Source organism: Triplophysa dalaica, chromosome 25, assembly GCF_015846415.1.
Source record: "Triplophysa dalaica isolate WHDGS20190420 chromosome 25, ASM1584641v1, whole genome shotgun sequence".
Taxonomy (NCBI): Eukaryota; Metazoa; Chordata; class Actinopteri; order Cypriniformes; family Nemacheilidae; genus Triplophysa; species Triplophysa dalaica.
Genome location: NC_079566.1, coordinates 3106018 through 3125275, shown reverse-complemented (window position 1 = coordinate 3125275; position 19258 = coordinate 3106018). Strand labels below are relative to the sequence as shown.

At 39.4% G+C, this 19258-nt stretch overlaps 1 protein-coding gene across 2 annotated transcripts in view; it reads right to left on the bottom strand.

Annotated features, from left to right (window-relative positions):
- The window catches only part of ptprua (protein tyrosine phosphatase receptor type Ua), a 177583-nt gene extending 158746 nt beyond the window's left edge, over positions 1–18837 (bottom strand). For both annotated transcript variants that reach the window (XM_056741056.1, XM_056741057.1), the window contains exon 1: positions 18710–18837. In XM_056741056.1, the coding sequence (XP_056597034.1) occupies positions 18710–18779 (70 nt within the window). In that variant the 5' untranslated portion in view covers positions 18780–18837. The remainder of the gene's footprint in view (positions 1–18709) is intronic.
- Positions 18838–19258: the final 421 nt, after the last annotated feature.

The following is a 19258-nucleotide window of genomic DNA, read 5'->3' as shown; positions in this document are numbered from 1 at the left end:
TTGGTGACCTTTCCAGGTTCTTGACTATGGGGACGTAGTGTATCAACATGTGCCCTTGTACCTTCTTGTCTTTTTGGATGAATTGTATTGTGCTTTAGGATTAGGAACGGATTTTACACACATCACTTTGAATTTTACAACAGTTTCTTGGCCTGCATTTACCTTTGGAGGAAATTGCATTAGTATTCCTTGATATGAAAAGCCATTCTGGGTTTCTTGCATTCCTACCTTTGTTGATATATTCAAGAGAAAGGGACTGGCGATTACTGATGATGAAGTTGCATAATTTATTGTCGTATACTCATTTTAAAATGTTACTTTGTAACCTGGAGAGTAAATAACTGATGTTTAAATGCTTGAAATTGGTTTTATGTATTATGATGGATTTAGTACTGAATGTTAATTTGTTGATAAAAAGTTAATTCTGCTGCTCATCTTGGCCAGGACACTCTTCTACAATATATTTAAGATTTCAGTTAATTTTTTCCTGATAAAATAATAAAAACATAAATAAGCTGTAACCCCATAATAAGCAAACACCATTTGTTTATTAATATTACATTATTAGTTCTAGTTTGAATATTTCGTATTTAATATCAACAGTATTAAAATGATATCAAGTTTTATAAATCAGTATTATAATCTGATACCATCACTGTACGCTGGCACTGCCACTGTATTTTCTGAAAGGGGAATCAATGGCAAAATAAATAAATATATTAGTCTGAAAGTAATTATTTAATATCTTTGCACATTTAACCCAGTATTTCCACAATAAACCATTAATGCTGATGCAAGCTGCTCAAGTGGGCAACTGAAGCCGGCTTGCTTTCCAAAACTGGCACAAATTTTTGGATAGCAAACTTTGTATGTTAATAAATGAAAACTCTAAAAAGCGAGTGGTATCAAATGCTGACGTTTAAGCAGAACAGGGTTAAATGCTCCACCTGTTGCATGTACTCGAGATAAAACAGCTCTCTGTCCTTCTGTGCAAAACATGTCCCAATCAAATAATAAATCAACTATCACAAACTACATTTACTGTATTAGATGCTTTATAATTCATGGTCTTACTGTGCAGCTTTAACTATTGACATCTTTTGGGCATGTGGTATGAAAATGTCTTTCTTGTATACTGTCTGTTAACAGTGTCTGGTGTGAAAGCAGGACTGAAGAACTATGTGTTTATCAAAAGCATCGTTCATCTGTCTATCGATATTAATTATTTTAGATTAGGGCTGTCACTCACAATGATGAAATTTGGCTGACGATTAATTGTCTATTAAATAATTGTGATTATGGTCATAAAATTTCTGTTTAAAGGGTTTGAACAATCTATTTACTTAATTAATAAAATGTAGATACAGTAAAAATAACTAGTAGCACCAATAGTGTGACCTTAACAGAATAAAATAAGATATGAGGATGATGTTGTCTTGCTGTATAGATGCAGCAAATGTGGAATAACTTTAATAAAACTCATGAACACAATATACAAATCTGACACAACTGAAATGATGAAGAAATGTCATTGGAACGAAACATTGAATGCAGATTGAGGACGGTAGATGTAAAATGCTGCAGATCATCCTTGTTTTCTAATGATTTACAGTAATTGCGCTTATCTATAATAATTGCGATTATGTCACATATAGAGACGATTATTTAATGATTGTGACAGCCCTATTTAGGATGGAAATTTTAGGCCTGGGAGAAGGTTATAACAATAAAATCTATACATAAGCGCCATCTGAAAATAAAGCATGAGGCAAACATAGACTGTTAAAAAATATTTTCTATTAAAGGTGAAGTATGTCAAAACCGCCGCTAGAGGGCAACAACAATGTTGTAGCTTGATGATGCTGTGAAGAAGCATGGAATGATGGGATCTGTTGTCTTCAACGCCATCAATCAGACGGGAATGAAAAATCATGTTAGCGGATGAGGTAAAGTTTTATAAATAATATATTGCGGTACATAAATAAGGGACTGCTCGAAAAAAGCTAGTGGCTTGCTAGACGCTAGACTCTACTTCCGCATTTGTCCACGACATTGCTGTCATGCAGTTTCTACGTCAGTAAAGGCTGTAACAAAGGGTAACGCGGATATGACGCCTTTAACAGGCGACTGCACAGCCCTGTGTCACTGCTTAGAATGGCGATTTTATCACGATTTACAAGTAGTTGGAAACATTTGAGATATTGTAAGTAATCAGCTGAAAAAATATATAACACTAGCCTATTGCTTTTTGGATATTTTACAATAAAATTGTTACAAACTGCACCTTTAATTAAATATATACAGTACAGTATAGATCTTAAAAGGCTATTAAAAGTTTGTTTTTTAATTGCTTGTTTAAGTCTCTAGATGAACTGTATGAATCATTTTGTTTATTTATTATTAATTTAGTTTATTTTCATATGATTATGATTATTAATTTATTTATATAAGGACGATCAGACTGTATGACACAGGTATGCAGTATTGTACACTACCATAGGTTTGTTGTGGACGCTGCAGACGAGCACTTCTCTATTCTTCTAAAGTGTTAAGCGCGAGTGATTCACAAATGCAAAGATGAGATAGGATATCCTGCAGCGCGATTCACGCGAATTGAGCGTTTTACGAAAATTCACACCGCGTTAACCAATCAGGAGCTTGCTCTAGTAGTGACGTGATTATTACGTAGTGAGCGGAGGCAGAAATCCGAAAACAACAATTTAAATATATATTTATATATATACACAGGTCTGGAGCCGCCTGGGAGAAGCTCCTCCCATGAGACGAATTCGCATCTGTTGTGAAGTTAATTTCATGCGCGAAGGAAGCGAGTAATACAAAATGTTCAAGCGTCCAACTACACGCGAAAAGTGCGATTTATTCCCAGCAAGTCGCGTTTGGTGGGAACGCTCTATAAGAATGAGACTGAAATGCAGAATCAGTTCAATGATCAGCACAGCAACACTTTCTCTCAGTATTTCTCAGACAGTATTAGCAGTCTGGTAAACCGAGTATTGATGAGTCTCCGGGTAGAGTCGATTACAGACGCTGAAGTGGACTTCTAATGACTATTAGCTCCCAGCTAATCCTCTCCAACCCACCGTCAGACCTCTCTGAATGAGCCGTGACTGTGTGTTTGCTGCGCGTTATTCAATTCAGTCATGTAATTGGTATCAGAGAACATGTGCAGTACTGATCCCAAATGAGATCAAAATTCTTCACTGGTCCCTCAAAAAAACTCCACACAAAACAACCACCTTATTATGTTTTCCTCATGAGATCATGCTGGAAATGCATCATAAATCATTTCTCTCTCCTGTAAAACACTTAACATGCTGAAAGTGATGTTTACATGCGGTGTTTGTGTTGTTTTCATGCATGATTCACTAAATAAATTATACAAATCAGGCGAGGGAACAAACACGCCCACAAAATGACTTCCGATCTTAATGCGGATGAGTTATTCTCTATCCTGCAGGCTGCTGGTTTCGTGGGTTAGACCACCATCTGGAATACCATGACTGAACATCATCTCTCCTGCGCCAGGGGACTCTGGGTATGTAGTGGGTGGTATGTGAAAATGTTGCAGACTTTTGCGCGGAAATACTAAACTGTTTAGTGACCTACAGCAGGAGAAGAAAATCTGAACTACATAAATTGATATAAAGAATGGCTTTCATTTCCTCACAGCTCGGACTTAGTTGTTACTCTGGGCATATCCCACACCCAAGAGGAGCTGATCGAGAAGCCCGCCTGTGGATCCCCTGAGACATGAGCTCATTACAAATGGATTATGGGTAAACAGGAAGGAAAGGTCAAAGAGTATTATGCGTAGGATCTGCATTTATTTAACTGGCAACACATTACTGTACATCATTTGTGTCAAAAGACCCGCTTGATCTTAAAGTTCATTTCAAATAGAAGAGAAATTGTATAGGGACCTCACAGACATCCGGCTGACAGCCTCGAGATGCCATGCGTTTCTGAGTCAGCATTAAGCTTTTCTTTCTCCCAGATATCATTGTGCTCCTCATCCGCGTGCGTGCTGTTCTGCAGCCATGCACATTTTCCTGTCAGAAGTGAAGGGGAAAGAGCGAAAGAGCGCGGGCGGGGAGGAGAAAGACTTCCATGTGAATATTTGTTCAGCGTGATGCTGCTGTCAGGATCAGAGAGTTTGACGGAGCGCTGCCGATGGCTCCTTTAGGACAGCATCTCCGACTGACACCGCACCGGCTTCTTTGAGCTCGAGAAAGCCTGATATTAAAGGTCAACCTCCAACGAAAAATCTACATCATTTACTTGATCTCGTGCTGGTCCAAACCTGTTGTGACACACAAGCTGTTCTTTTCAATGGGACGGATTTTCATGCCTTCCTGATGTGACCCCAAAAGAAGTCCTGAAGACCACCAGGTTTTTCCTGCATAGAAAAAGTGTTGCGTCACGTCTCACACACAACGGCATGTTATGTCGGGTGTCTTCAGAAAAAAACACTGCGTGTATTCTGTCAACAGAGCAGACTGTCATTTGTAACAGCAGTTGCGGTATTACGCCACAAGGGAGGCGCTGTTTCGATTTTTCAGCCCAGTGAGACGCTGAAGAGTTGCATTACAAGAGCTAACAGGTGTTGTGTTTCACGGCTTTTCAGGTGAATATTGTTTGTTTTTACGGATGTAACAATTCACTGTGAGCCGGTTGAAATTCGATTATAATATGTGACGATTCAAGTCGGTTGAGAAGATATAAAAATCGCAGCACATGTTTTGAACAGCGAGGACCGCTGCAAATTTACGGTAAATCCACGGTAAAAGGTACAGTAGGGCTACATATGCGTGTGTGTACAAGATAAGGATGGCACCACCTCCGCCTCATACTGAGCCAGGAAAAAACCTGGACCACAAGACAGATTTGTCTCAGGAACAGATTGTTTTTAATAGTATGTATTTTGTGGAGATTGACAGCTCACAGGTCACTGTGTGCTTTTGCTGTATTTAAAGAGTATTGTTTTTATTCTGCTCCTTTTGTGTCCACAGTCATTGAGGATGAGAAAATGATTGACATGCGAGTTAATGATGGCATCCTTTTCATGTTTACTTGAACTTTCCCTTTAAACTACAAATGGTAGCTGCGCAAAACAAAGGAAAGAGATGGACTGAGAGGCAACACACAACACAAGACTGATGTATGAAGAATCAGACAACCTGAAGGAGAAATGTGGGTGGAAACACACACACACATACACACACACACACACACAGGGGAGCTGAGACGTGGGCAGAGAAAGTGTCTCCATCAATCCCACACTTACAAAATGTCACTGCTTTAGAAAATAAAATATCAAAAGCGTGTGGCATTTATTTCAAAAATAAAAGAGAGAACAACCACCCTCTTCGAGATAAATGTGCCTTTATAACATGGTGGTTGTCAGACATTAGCGGAACACGTCAGTCTCACTCTGTTAGGACACCTGTGTGAGAGGAAGTGATGTCACACATACACTTTAAATCCCCATGACGGCCGAAGCTTCAAAAGGATTATTGCAAAAACGGTTAGATGAAGTCATGTTCTATGAAAAGCTGACAACTTGCTCTGATATTTTTTCGATGTTAAAAGTGTTTCTCTGCATTCAAACGTTACATATTCTTACATACTGTGCCTTTAAAGTATCCAAATATTGTATCCAATGTATATGTTTTGTTGTGACCACATTTACATACCACTATTTAACAAACTAGGTATATGGTGCGTGGAGGATGTAGACAGCTTGTTGTGGATCCCTGCTGAAAAACACAGAATGGTTATAATGGTATTGTATTGGGTTTAATGGAAGCTATCAGGATCTCTGTGGGTCTCCACTGGTAATGGGCTGGTCCTTGCAGATAAGAACCAACTGGAATAAGACCCAAAACACAATACATAAAGGCATTTTGTGATAGTTTTAATGATTAACAGCTGATGTTCATAATGCTAATTTAAATGTTATTTTTAAAAGTGACGGGCTTCAGTAAGACTTGTTTATTATTTATAAATCTCTTTGTATAACTCTGAGGAGGATATTTCCACTCTTCTCCTGTCTCTCTGAATTCTAATCACACCTTTGAACTTTGTCTTTGGTGTTCTGTGGTGTTCTCTGTCATGAAATTCAGCTGTTCAAACATATCATAAATGTATAGTCACGGGTTTCTTGGGAATGTAATTGCTGTCACATATTTATATATTACATAATGATCGACCCCATCAGTATAGTTAAATGTAAGTGCTGCATAAATATAAATGTGCAGGATTTGATATGTTACAATCTATTACCCCATGTTGTCTGAATCTCTCCAAACTGGCTACACTTGTATTAGCTTGTATTATCATTTATTATTAAATTATGTTTAAGGTAAATATGGTAAAAAATATAATATTACAGAAAACAAAAAACATTTACAAGAAAAAAGGGGAAATCAATTGAACATTATCCTTATATCCTATCATTTTACATGGAAAAGATATCTTACAATATATTTCATTTTTTTACAAAAAAAAATGTTACAGTGAAAAGAGTGTCAGGGGTTTTTATCACTGACCACAAAGTTGAAATGACATGTAGACGACTAAATAGCATCATATATGTTATTTTACATGAACCACCCCTTTAAATGTTTCTAAGTGCCGTCGTGTTGCTGATGTGACAGACTGCAGCGCTTCAGAGCATCTATCTTCCTCATTTCCATCTCATCTTCACACTTCCTCCTCATGCCTCCCTCTGAGGGATAAAAGATCGATCTGACAGTCCTCTCATTTATCTGTGACACTGACCCACAATGCTTCATGAAAGGTCACCGGGGTGGGGGTAATAAACTCGTCCTCTGCAGGCTTAGAGGAGTCGCTCCCTCATTTTCACCCTTTGTTCTACTGTCCCAGAAACTGTAGGAGAGACGAGGCCGGTGGGGCTCTTGACACATGTGTTTAAAGACTCTCTGAAGGTCACGGATACACACTGGGGCTTCTGGTGGATCTCACTCTCTCTCTCTCACACACACAAGCTCACTGATGCAACCTTTACAGGAATGATCCAGGTTGTAAAATAGCCCACACCATCATTTACTCACGCCTCCGTCTGTTACCAAACAGTAGAGGTAGAAATATGGTTGAATCAGAGTCAACTGTCTTTGGATGAAAGTGTATTTAACATTCAGTCAATGAACACATGTACACTGTTTGGTTCTGGAGTGATATCCGCGATTAAATGCAAAAGTGAATTCCCTAAATGATCGTTCCATGTGTGTACGGAACAGGTCACTGCCGCATTTCACATGACTGACAGACTGGTGGTAACCAACATGTTGCCACGTTCAAATATTTTTAAGAGCTTTTATCTTTTTTTTTTTTATCTTAGCTCATAAGCTCAGCACTTTAAAAGTATGAGATATATGAGATTTTTCGGTCTAATTAAATATAAATCATATGGATTTTTAGGGTTTTTATAAAAGCTTTTTTTTGCTGTTTTTTCTATGAATATTTGGCAACACTGTAACGTCACCGCAAGCACGCTCTGTGTATGTCCAAATGTGTCAAAGTCTTCTTTCACTGTTATGTTCTTGCACCTCACATTGAGTTGAAGACACATCTCTGATGCACATTTAAATACGTTATTAACAACTAGTTGTTGAGTTTGGTTGCATACAGACAGCGTGGAATCTTGGTATATGCAGTTGTCGATTTTGCCTGTTTGTGATGTTTGAACGTCCTTTCTAACTTTAAAACCGAAACTAAACAGCTTTTCCTCGCGAAAGGTCTCGATTCGGTAAAATAGCTATTAAAATATTTCAAATTCACATTTCATGTCCAGTTTTTTCCAGGCCTTACTTCTGCGATAACAACCAGCTGCCTGTACATTATCCCTTAGATATTACTGTAAAATGACGGAAAACATGCCAGACTGTAAAAGACCAAATTTTGTCTTTTTTTATCTTACTTAAAAATGTAAACTCTGTCTTTTTTAACCACAATCCAGGAAACCAGACAATCAAAAATGGCTGCAATTTCTGTTGTCAAACATGACTTTTTGAAAATTAAAACTTGAGAACTTGTTGTCCCAAAGTTAATCAATGTGATATACAGAAAACTAATTAGATGTTATTGGAACGTGAAAGGGCAAATGTTTGCATAAAATTTTATGATTTGAGATATGAACATTCAAAGGAACATCACAGTGTGTCTGTTCAATGTTAAATGCTCTAGTGAATCATAATTAAAAACATCTTAGCTCACACACAAGCACACGCACACACACACACACACACACACACACACACAGGGGAATGAAACTGGCATTGATGCTGAACACAAGGGCCGCTGTGAGCTTTGAAGAGAAGGGCTTTACTGTCTCTCACACACACAGATAATCTATCACAGGTCTCATATAAACATCAATGTCCTGATGAAAAGTATCCTTCAGATGACCTCTCACAACACACACAAACTCACATTCATCTCTCTCACTCCTGTGGCTTCTCATAATGAGTGTCATTTTTTTCTTGTGTGGCATTTGGCTTTTCTGCATTCAGATCATCTCGCTCAGCTCTGCACGAGTCCTGTGATGTCACCGAGCTGGAATACACCGGTGGCATCTCAAAACTACAAATCGCTCGATTGTGTGTGAGGAGATGAAGCCAGTGAGAAGTAAACCTCACAAGAACCTGTCGAGAACACATCCAAGCCATATCTCACAAAAAAACTCAAAGATTTTTTATTTACTGTCCAGACTTTTTCATAATAGCAACAACATTTTGATTCTGTGAGAATTACATTTTTAAAAATGAGATTTTGTAGGGAGTGCTATCAAAATATCAGAATGTAAAAAAATCCCTTTTTACTAATACATTTATATTGATTTGTTTTGCAACATCAACCCTACAGCATGGACAGTAAGAAGCATAAAGAAATATCAGATTATCAGATAAAATAATGTATTAAATTAAATACTTTGATCACAGCCACTATATATTGTGGAAGACAAAGGGTTTCTGGGACTCGTGTCACAGGCTGCTATGTTTTATGTAAATATTTAAATTACTAATATAAATTTGTTAATTCATTAGACTTTCATAGACTCTCTTCTCTTAATTTGAATACTTGATATAAATGGTTGTTAAATATAGTTTATAGCTCCTGTAATGGGTTATCAGTATCAGCCGATATAGCTTTCAATGATCGGACCCAAAAATCCTGATCGAAGCACCCAAACCATAGAGAATATTGTTAACTTTAGTAAACTGAAGAAAATGTGCTAGTAAAATTGTACAACTTATCATACAAAATAAGAAGGTAGTAAAATACTGGTTTATTAACATAATTGTACAACATACAGTCATCGGTATTGGCGTGTACCAGAAAAACATATCTGTAAAAAGTCTTTAAAAAAATGCTTTCGGTGCCTCCCTAGTTATAAGCATTTTTCAAAAAATATATCTCTGTGTTCATCAGAACAAAGAAACTTATACATATTTGGAACAACTCGAGGGCGAGTAAAAAAATGACAAAAAAATATTTAAGGGTGAACCGTCTCTTTAAGGACAATCACCAAATTTATCTCAAATACACTAAAAAGCACTTGTTTAAATCATTCACTTTCATCCACAACACACACACAAGGATTTCACATGAGTGTTGTCTGTGTGGTAAATGGCTCAGCCTTGAAGCTGTTCCTCCTGTCAAACAGGAATGACACTATAAAGTATTAACAATTCTCAAGCCGGTTGAAATTCAAATATTCTTTCACTGGTGTTCAAGAACTATGGGAAGAGAACCTCTGCTCACTTCATTTCACACACACACAAACAAACACGCACACAACTGTTACTTTTTACACCACGAGACACAATCTGTGTAAACCATCACCTTCAAAAAAAGACGGGTGTTAAGATGAAAGCATCTGCTCTGACAGACGATAGCCTTCGCTCATCAGCTCTCGGGATTCAGTCTTATTGTTTGACGTTACTCAGTTTGTTCAATGATCTCTGTGTGTTCTTCTCACAGCCGACACTTGAGATTTCAGAAGCTTGCTGAAGGATCTTCAGTCCGTCAAGAATAACTATGATTCTTTAATCGATGCGCCTCCAACTCGGAAAAGTCAGAAAGTGCCGCTGGTATTTATGACATCGTGTTTTATAAACACCATCAATCCAACATGAAAGTGGTGTGAATATCCAGCGTGTTTAAGAAGCCATGAAGAAAATCTATGTAAAATCATGCACTCAAACTGGAGCTTTTTAGGAAGCTTCAAGAAACTTGGTAAAAGCTTTTAACTGTGAGAAAGCTTCTGCATTTTTGTGTGTATGATAAAGATGACACTACTGATGAGATGCATAAACGGCCAATTTCTTCCCCTTTAACATGGCCACCAAGCCTTGTTTGACCACATGAACAGATTAAGTACAGTGATGAAATCTTCTCTTGTCCCTTAAAGACAGATTATTAATTAAACAGGAAGGACTCGTTCGACAGTTTTTGGTTTAGAGATGAAAAATGAGCAGATCGGTGTCAAAGTAGGTTAAGCTCGATCCACTACATCTGTCTCTCCCTCTTTGCCCTGTTGAATAGAAGCGAGACAGCTTGAGAACAACAGCCCAAAACTCTTTTCTCCTTGATGCTAACTCTAATCTGTGCCCTCAATTAATCTGCGACCAAACTGGAATTGCATTGTCCCCGGATCCAGCGCTAACAATGGAGATTTGTTTGGCCCGATCAAGACGCCATGTGGATCTGTCTCCATACCCTAATGACTGGCTGACTTAATTAAGACCCGTTTTTTCTTTTTCCTTCCTTGGCATGAACGAGAGAGCGACGGACAACAAAGAAAGAAAGAGCGAGGGAATGTAGATTTCACTTCCAAAAAGTAACCCACTTTCCGGCTCGGTGTGTAATAATGGGTTGTCTGGGGAATGAAAACAATAAACCAGTGTGTGATGTGGGAGGGAATGGAGACGGGTTATTTCGGTTGGGATGGCTTAAGACATATCCGGAGCCAACAGGTCCATTCTTGGTGAGACCCACTGCTTCCACATCAACATCCAGGCCTGCCAAAACCTCTGGGATGCTGCAGTCACTGCGTGAAACCTTTGTTTTCTTTCTCGTCAGCGCTCCGAGGTGTAAAAATAGAGCAGAAAACCATCGGAAGTGGGAGGATTGCCGAGCGAAATGCTCTGTCCCTTCTTTTTCAAATATGTTCTCTGCCTCCCTTCTTTGATGGCGTCTCCCAAGTGCCCGTTCCTCCTACTCCTTCTGCTATACCTTTTCTCTCCATAACACAGAAATTGTGAGCGCTGAGAGTAGGGACATCAGACGCTCACACGGACGTCAATCAATCCACACTTCTCTCTAAATAACACAATCCCTTTGGATTCGCTGGCAACTTTACTCGCCGGAAAATGACTGGAGCACAGGTAAGTATCTCAACAAAGGTCAATCATTCCTCTACAATAACCCCCCAAAAACTACCACGCTGTTCTAAACGCTTTAAGGTTCACTCAGGTGGCATTTAAAGAAACCCTTGACCCTAAACATGACCCCCATCCAGCACTGTTTGTGCTCCATGAAACAATGCCACTTCAAGAAAACGTGTGCTTTTCCCATCGTAGCAATTCGGTTCTATTGACTAGATAAAAAGTTATTTTGATGTTAATTCGTAAGTGCCGATTTGAATGATTGAGGTCACACATCTTGCATTATAGTTTCCCTCGTTTCGTCTCCAGTCACAACAACATCTGTGACGCACCGACTCAATCCTCAACAATAGCCCCAGACATGAGGAGGAGGGGCGGGAGGTCATGGGGTAGTGAGGGGAGGGCTCGAGTCTATGATCTTTTCATTGTCTTCTTGCTTTCTGTAACGGTCCAGGTCAAGCATCCAATGAGCGCTTAATCCTGGGGATGAACCGGTTACCGTCGGCCTCTTGCGTAGCAAACGGCCAGAGACCACCTAAGACACCCATAAGGCGCAAAGTACTGCACATCATTCATGTAACGCGTCAGGTCGAATGCTTTGAGATATAACTATGCAAACGTTTCTGTATAAATCTGGCGAGAAAATCTGCTCATGACCTCCACATCCCCTTGAAGAAACCGTGGGTGACGGTGTGGGCTGGAGGGGTCACCGGTGGGGAAGGGTGGCAGCTGTTATCCCAGGTGTTACAGTCTACTCGCACACCTGCCAAAATGACCTTTCCCATTGACTCCATGCCAAGTGTTTGTTTGTTTATGTATTCATATTATGAAATGTACGTTCAGTAAGTTCACTTTCAAATATTTCAGTATGAAAAGTTATTTACAAAACTAAAAGTAAAAAATGAGAGGAACCGTTTAGAACGACATAAAACAGTTCAAGTTTTATACGGTATTGAAGTCTAATATTTGCGTTTAATTGAGAAAAGCAGTGCTTTCCAAAGCAAGGATAACTGATAGCAGACGTGTAGGATGTGAGAAGGTGAGTTTCGTGCGCAGGGTGACAGTGTCTCCTGCAGTTCAGGACTTTCATACTTTCCATGTTGCCACGGTAGCAGTTGGAGTTTAGCCAATCTGCCGGCGAGATGACAGCGCGAGTGTGTGTGTGTTAGTTCAGAGTTTTAGTTCAGCTCAGCATGTCTGTCACAGCTGCAGCAAAACCGCAGTCACAAGCTGATTTGACGATTTTCTGAAGGAAATGTGAGCGGAGCGTTCTTCGATGTCGTCGTCTTCATACAGTTTTGCTATGGTGTCCTGGGTGGCTAGATCATTGCTAGTTGCGACCAAGTTGCCGCGCAGTTTCTAAAGTGTTGTTGGTGGTTGCCAGGGCATTGCTATGCGGTTACATTATGAAGCATTTTGGCATGTAGTTGCTAAGGCCGTGTCCAGACTTGACTTCTTTTTCAAAGCTGCTAGCGTCTGTTTTACATTATAATCCAGTGGAGTAAACCCTGTTTTCAAAAAACGTCTTTTTCTGCAGCTCAGGGTGTCTTTTCAAGTTGAAAAAAATTCTACTTTTCTGAAAAAAAAACGCCCTACTATGGAAGCAAATAAGAGACGTAATGTTTTGAATATGCTATGAATACTTGATTTTGAATTATTTTACTTTGGAAACCATGAATCTGAATTTATTTGTTTCGAATTTACCTCTATGAAATTTAAATATGAAAATTCTTGATTTCCAATTTAAAAACCTGAATTTAATGCTCACAAATTCAGATACAAAAAAAACAACTTACAGAATTTCAGATAAAATACATTCAGATTGATCAAATTTGATTGCTCTTATTCAGATCTCAAATTTCAAGTTAATACTTTTCAAAGAAAACAAATGTCTAATTCGACTGCTCAAATTCAGATCGAAAAATTCAAGTTAAATATTCACATGGTAACATCCGGGCTACCCAGGATAGGAAAAACAGTTGAGCCCAGAGCCCGTCTGCAATTGAACCGAACCATTGAACCGAACCATTGAACAGAACCAATGAACCGAACCATTGAACCGAACCATTGAACCGAACCAATGAACCGACGTCGGGCGGCCTATCAGAGCACGACAACCTGACTGTCTGTCATGATCCAAGAAGAGGCCAAGGCACGGATATAAAACCTGTAAAGAAGATGACTTCTAGGGAAAACGAAGGCGCTCCGGTAAGTTTGCTGTTTATGTACAATCAGACTCTACAGAACAAAAGTATGTTGTTGCTAATTATTTTTTGAACTATTATTATTATTATTTTTCGATGTCGGTTCGGTTCATTGGTTCGGTTCATTGGTTCGGTTCAATGGTTCGGTTCAATTGCAGACAGGCTCTGGGCTCAACTGTTTTTCCTATCCTGGGTAGCCCGGATGTTACCATGTGAATATTTAACTTGAATTTTTCGATCTGAATTTGAGCAGTGGAATTAGACATTTGTTTTCTTTGAAAAGTATTAACTTGAAATTTGAGATCTTAATAAGAGCAATCAAATTTGATCAATCTGAATGTATTTTATCTGAAATTCTGTAAGTTGTTTTTTATTTGTATCTGAATTTGTGAGCATTAAATTCAGGTTTTTAAATTGGAAATCAAGAATTTTCATATTCAAATTTCATAGAGGTAAATTCGAAACAAATAAATTCAGATTCATGGTTTCCAAAGTAAAATAATTCAAAATCAAGTATTCATAGGCTGTTAAATTTCAAAACATTATGTCTCTTATTTGCTTCCATACCCTACGTCAAGCTACTTTGCACAGGTGACCAATGACAAGCGAGTAGTGTGTTGTTTCCATGACAACATGCCAGGGAGGTGATTGGTTGAGCAGGATCAAGCTCGAAAAAATAAAATGGCCGCCGAAACGCCGGTTAGAGCATAGTTTTGTATAAATGTAAGTTGAACTTTCACTTTCAATAACTTTTGATTTCATTTCTATCGATAGATTAGTATTATAGTTTTTAAATATGTGATTAGTTTTTGCAAAGACGTTCTCTGTTTGTAATTCAAAAGACTTCGGTTACGCTGCCTATCTGTTTCTCTGGGCTGCCTTCGTGGGCAGAGGGTGACGAAGAAGTCATGGCGTTTAGCTGCTGATTGTAACCAAATGCTGCCACCATTTTTTTTTACTTGTAAAAAAGTCATCAAGTATGTTCATGGTCTAAGGTGTTCTAGTTTCCATGGTCTTGCTTTGCTGTTGCTAAGGTGTTCTATATCTTTTTAGCATGTTGCTATGCATGTATGCAGCTAAATGTTTAGGTGGGTTTTCACATGGAAATTGCTATTTTGTTGCTACGGTGTCAATTTAGCAAGCAGTTGCAAGGGGGTCCTTGGTGGCCATTGCTAGTTGGTGGCGAGATGTTATTAAGTGTTTTTCACTCTGTTGCTATGCAGTTGCTAGGGTGTTACAAGTGATTATTATAACACTTGGGAGGTTTTGAGTACATTGCTGTGTTGTTTCCAGTTGCCAATCATTATTCCAAACATATTCTGTTTAAACAGCCGTTAACCTTCTTTCATTGACGACATCCTTCCTCCCCCCCGACTCCTCCTTTATTCTTAAATACCTCATTTCATCCAAAGAAGGTCTGCGAAGAGCTCAGGAAGTGTCAAATTTGTATACCATTTTTCGGTTCTGACTGGATGGCGAATGCATTTACGAAACTGTGTTAGTTTATTACCGTTGTTTGATAGAACAACAAATCAAACTTGCCTTCAGTAATAACACAGAATGTATTAGAATGCCAGCACAGCAGTTTATGAAGTTCACATTAGCATCATCAGTGAATTATGTCACAGTTTATAACAGTTCTGTGTTAACTGTGTTGACTTGAGTCAGTCGTCTCAGTCCATCTGTTGACGTCTAACACGCTTATTATCTGTAAGCTAAGTGAGAATAAAATATTAAAGTCGCCCGGTGCTAAAAGGATATTGCTCTGTTGTCTGAATAGCGAGGAGGGCTGCAGCGGAGGGCTGTTGTGGGCAAAACACTGGGTGACAGGACCTGACGCCCCACTGGCAGAACACCATCTGTCCCGTAACGACTTCTGGGAGCAACAAGAGCAACAAGACACTGACAGCACCTGGAGGAGAGAGCTGACAGCCCCTGCGCGCTATCCCATGATGCCTTGCGGGTGAGCGCAGCACAGGGATTCACTGGTGCGAGATCTCTGAGGGCTGTCTTCTCAGATATAGGGGACAGGAACATGAACAGTTACCTGCACGAGACACGATGATCAGCGAGCTTTCTGCGGGATTGGAAAAGAGGACATGAAGCGAGAAACGACCCCCACATGCGAACGCAACACGCTAGATTTTCCCAACCACTCCTGGTGAGAGACTAAAATAGCAACCGCAGCGAATCCAAAGGATTCAAGTTATGCTTTTTTAACAAAGCAACTACAATGACCTACATAAAAGTCAGGTTAAAAGACAAAAAAAATAAATTCTGTAATCATGTATTCTGTGGTTGTAAACCTGTATATGACTCAAAGCAGAGATTTTGAGATACGTCTTAGTGGTTTTGCGTTCATACAATGGACGTCAATGGGATTTAATGTCATTTGGTTATCAACATCCGTATCTTCTTTTGTGTTCTGCAGAAGAATAAATTCTTTGAAAATGACATTTTAATTTTGCTCTTTTTTTGTGCAATAAAGGCACACGCCATTTAGCCGTTTTTTAAAAAACGACACACACGCAAAGTATAAATCACAGGTGTGTTTGGTGTTACTGATGTCAGAACTCATGCAATGCTCACATACACCAAGAAGGTGGGAAGAGTCTTAGTAAGCCAACGTATGGTTTTATAAAACCGCACAGCCGTCAGATGGATTACATTGATGTTTTGTCCTTTTTAGAGGGTGACAGGCAAGTATTTTCCCTTTCGTTCTATGGAAAGAAGCAGCGTGACCATCCTGGAGATAAATGACTCCTTTTGTGTTCACGGAAGTCGTATGTGTTGGAAATGACATGAGGGTGAGAAAATGATGACAGTTTTAATTTCAGAGTGAACTAATCCGTTAAAATGGCAACCACATCAGCCGAAACAGACGACTCAAGCTGTTCGTCTTCACAAAGCATCTATAAGAGCAACACATTAAGACATGAAGCCGTGTGCTGAAGAGATGAAAAGCAGCCCAACTCTTTGAAATCCTCAGAAGATGGTAAATCCTCTTTCAGAGAATGAATCTCTCAGCACTTGCCCTTCTTCATCATATAAACACCCACCCATGCCCTTTCCTGCTGACTCTGGTGGGCTGTCGGGGGTTGCAGGACACCGCTCCAACCCATTTCAATCTAATCTCTCTACCAACCTCTCTCTTTAATGCATTCTGGTGCTCTGTCACTCTTCCGGTCAGTGTCATGCAAAAAAGAAAGATGGATGAAGGACGGAAAGCTTACTTTAGATTTCTGTTTACACAAGTCTTCAAACCGAAATAGTTGCTTCATCTTTAAATAAGCAGAGCTGTATTCCTCCTTTGCTGTCGAAGTAAATCCATACTGTGTGTTATTGTTTATGTCAGAGACTGTGAAGAAGATCAATACTGGAACAGTAGAACCTTAAGAGACATTAGCAAGTGAAAAACCGCCTCCAATCCCTACAGTGTCTATAGTAGAAGCAACACGTTGTGTGTTTGACTGGTTCACCCAACCATGTGTATAATAAAACATGAATAACACGTATTACTGACCAATTTCTGTGACTACATCCATTCAGTCCCAAAACGGACAAAATTTCACTTTCAGAAACAAAGCCTTGAATGAGTTTACTCTGAAGAACCGATACTGTTGACGTCACATAATGTAATAACTTGAACATAGACCGACAAGAAAAATCATTTCTAAACGCAACTGAAACACACAATTTACTAGCAACATAACTACCTAAAGTAATGAAATACACCCAATTTTGGACTTTCCGTGACATAAAGCAATTGTTTAACTTACAAGCTTTTATTTATTTGCTTGGTTTGCATTTCTGGAACTTGATTGTTAAGGTCACTAATTTGTCATTCTACGTGTAAGAGAAGTTGATTGGGTGTGAAATGATATAGCAGTGCGAGTAAATGATGACAGGAGTTTGGTTCCTTAAAATCTGGCACTGCCTGTGAAAGCCTTCTGTGCCCTTGAAGGCATGTTTGAAATGCCCACTCACTTTTTGTTCGGATTACTGCAGCAAGAGACACTCTGTAACCTTTCTTACCACACACACACACTACACACACATACTACACACACATACTACACAAACGCACCCTCACTCGAGCTTACGCACTACACATGCACACACCACACAGACACAGGCACTCGATTACACACGCACGTACGCAAACAACACAAACGCGTGCGCGCATAAACTCTCACACACACATACACGCACGTACGCAAACACCACACACACACACACAGTTGAGAAGTTGCGCTAAGGTCTCATTACCTCCCACACACCCCACTGTCAAATGCTGCAATCTGACTGTAAGAAGGCTTTTTCAAAGATAACAACACAATTCAACCAACAAACTCCTGAAAATCTCCAGAACCACGAAACCACCTCACGAGCTAAAAGAGCAAGTGAACAGACAGAAGAAAATGTTGCCAAACAGTAAACACAGACTCATGAACTGCGTGTTTGTTACAAAACCTTAGAATTCCAAAACCACCAAACGTCAAAAAGTGTGAATTTCCCGCTTGAAATATTCTGTTCAACAACACATCTTTACACAATCGACTGAAGGCTGAAACACGGACTCAACATCCATTCGCAAAACACGACCAAATAAATACTGCAAACATTTCTCCAAGCAAAACTCATTGTGTCTGAACTATTCTATCATCAAATGATCATAATCACCATCTTTAATAAAGACATGTAGCGTTTTATAATAGTAAATGAATGAAACAACAGGAATAAAGCAAATACTTTAAGTGATGAAGTCTTCATTAAATTATAGATTTAACATCTCACAATTTGAAAAGACAACGAAACTAAATATACAGGTTTCTCTTCGTCTCAGTCTGTATAAGCTCTTTATATCACTTTCATAACCGAATCAAGCTCTTATTCCACATTCCTCTAGACTGTTAAAATATGTGAGACAAACTGAAGTCTCGTGTTGTTTGTTTGAAGCAGTCCGTCCAGACAAAAGTTGTGTGAACTTCTTCAGCTCACTGACACGAGGTGAGAGCGCGTGGAGGTCCCGGAGTCTCTGTCCATGGTGCTGTGACATGAAAACGGATCTCTTACCTGTTGGCCCCTCCGGACTCTCGGCGCACATCCTGGCGATGAGAAACAGCAGCAAAGCAAACACGTGCATGTTTAGTCCGCTGGTAAATGCAGGTGAAACACTAGAGTAAATATCCTGCTGCCGGAGAGTCGCAGCACAGACCTCAGATCTGCCAGCTGACGTCAAGACAAACTCTTATAGCCCCTCACAACTCTGATTTAACCCCTGCGGTACAGAGGCCGGTGACTAGAGGAAGAGCTGCAGTGCCTCCCTGTGGCCGAACAACAGAAAACAACAGAGAGGCCATTCACAGTTAAACATTCAACTTCATCAATATCCAACTGTTTACATTCCTGAAGGATTGGATTACTAAACAGGATTTCATGACAGCGATGTCTTCAATAAGTCATTGGTCTAACGTCACCTAACAGCTATGCGTTCCATACCGAAGGCCTCATCCCTCTACGCACTAATCCCTATGAAGGGGTTACACTGTGTGAGAGCTTCAAAGGAATGAAGGGTGTAATGGACTAAACAACTGTTTCTGAAAGTGATCTTCTGTGTCATCT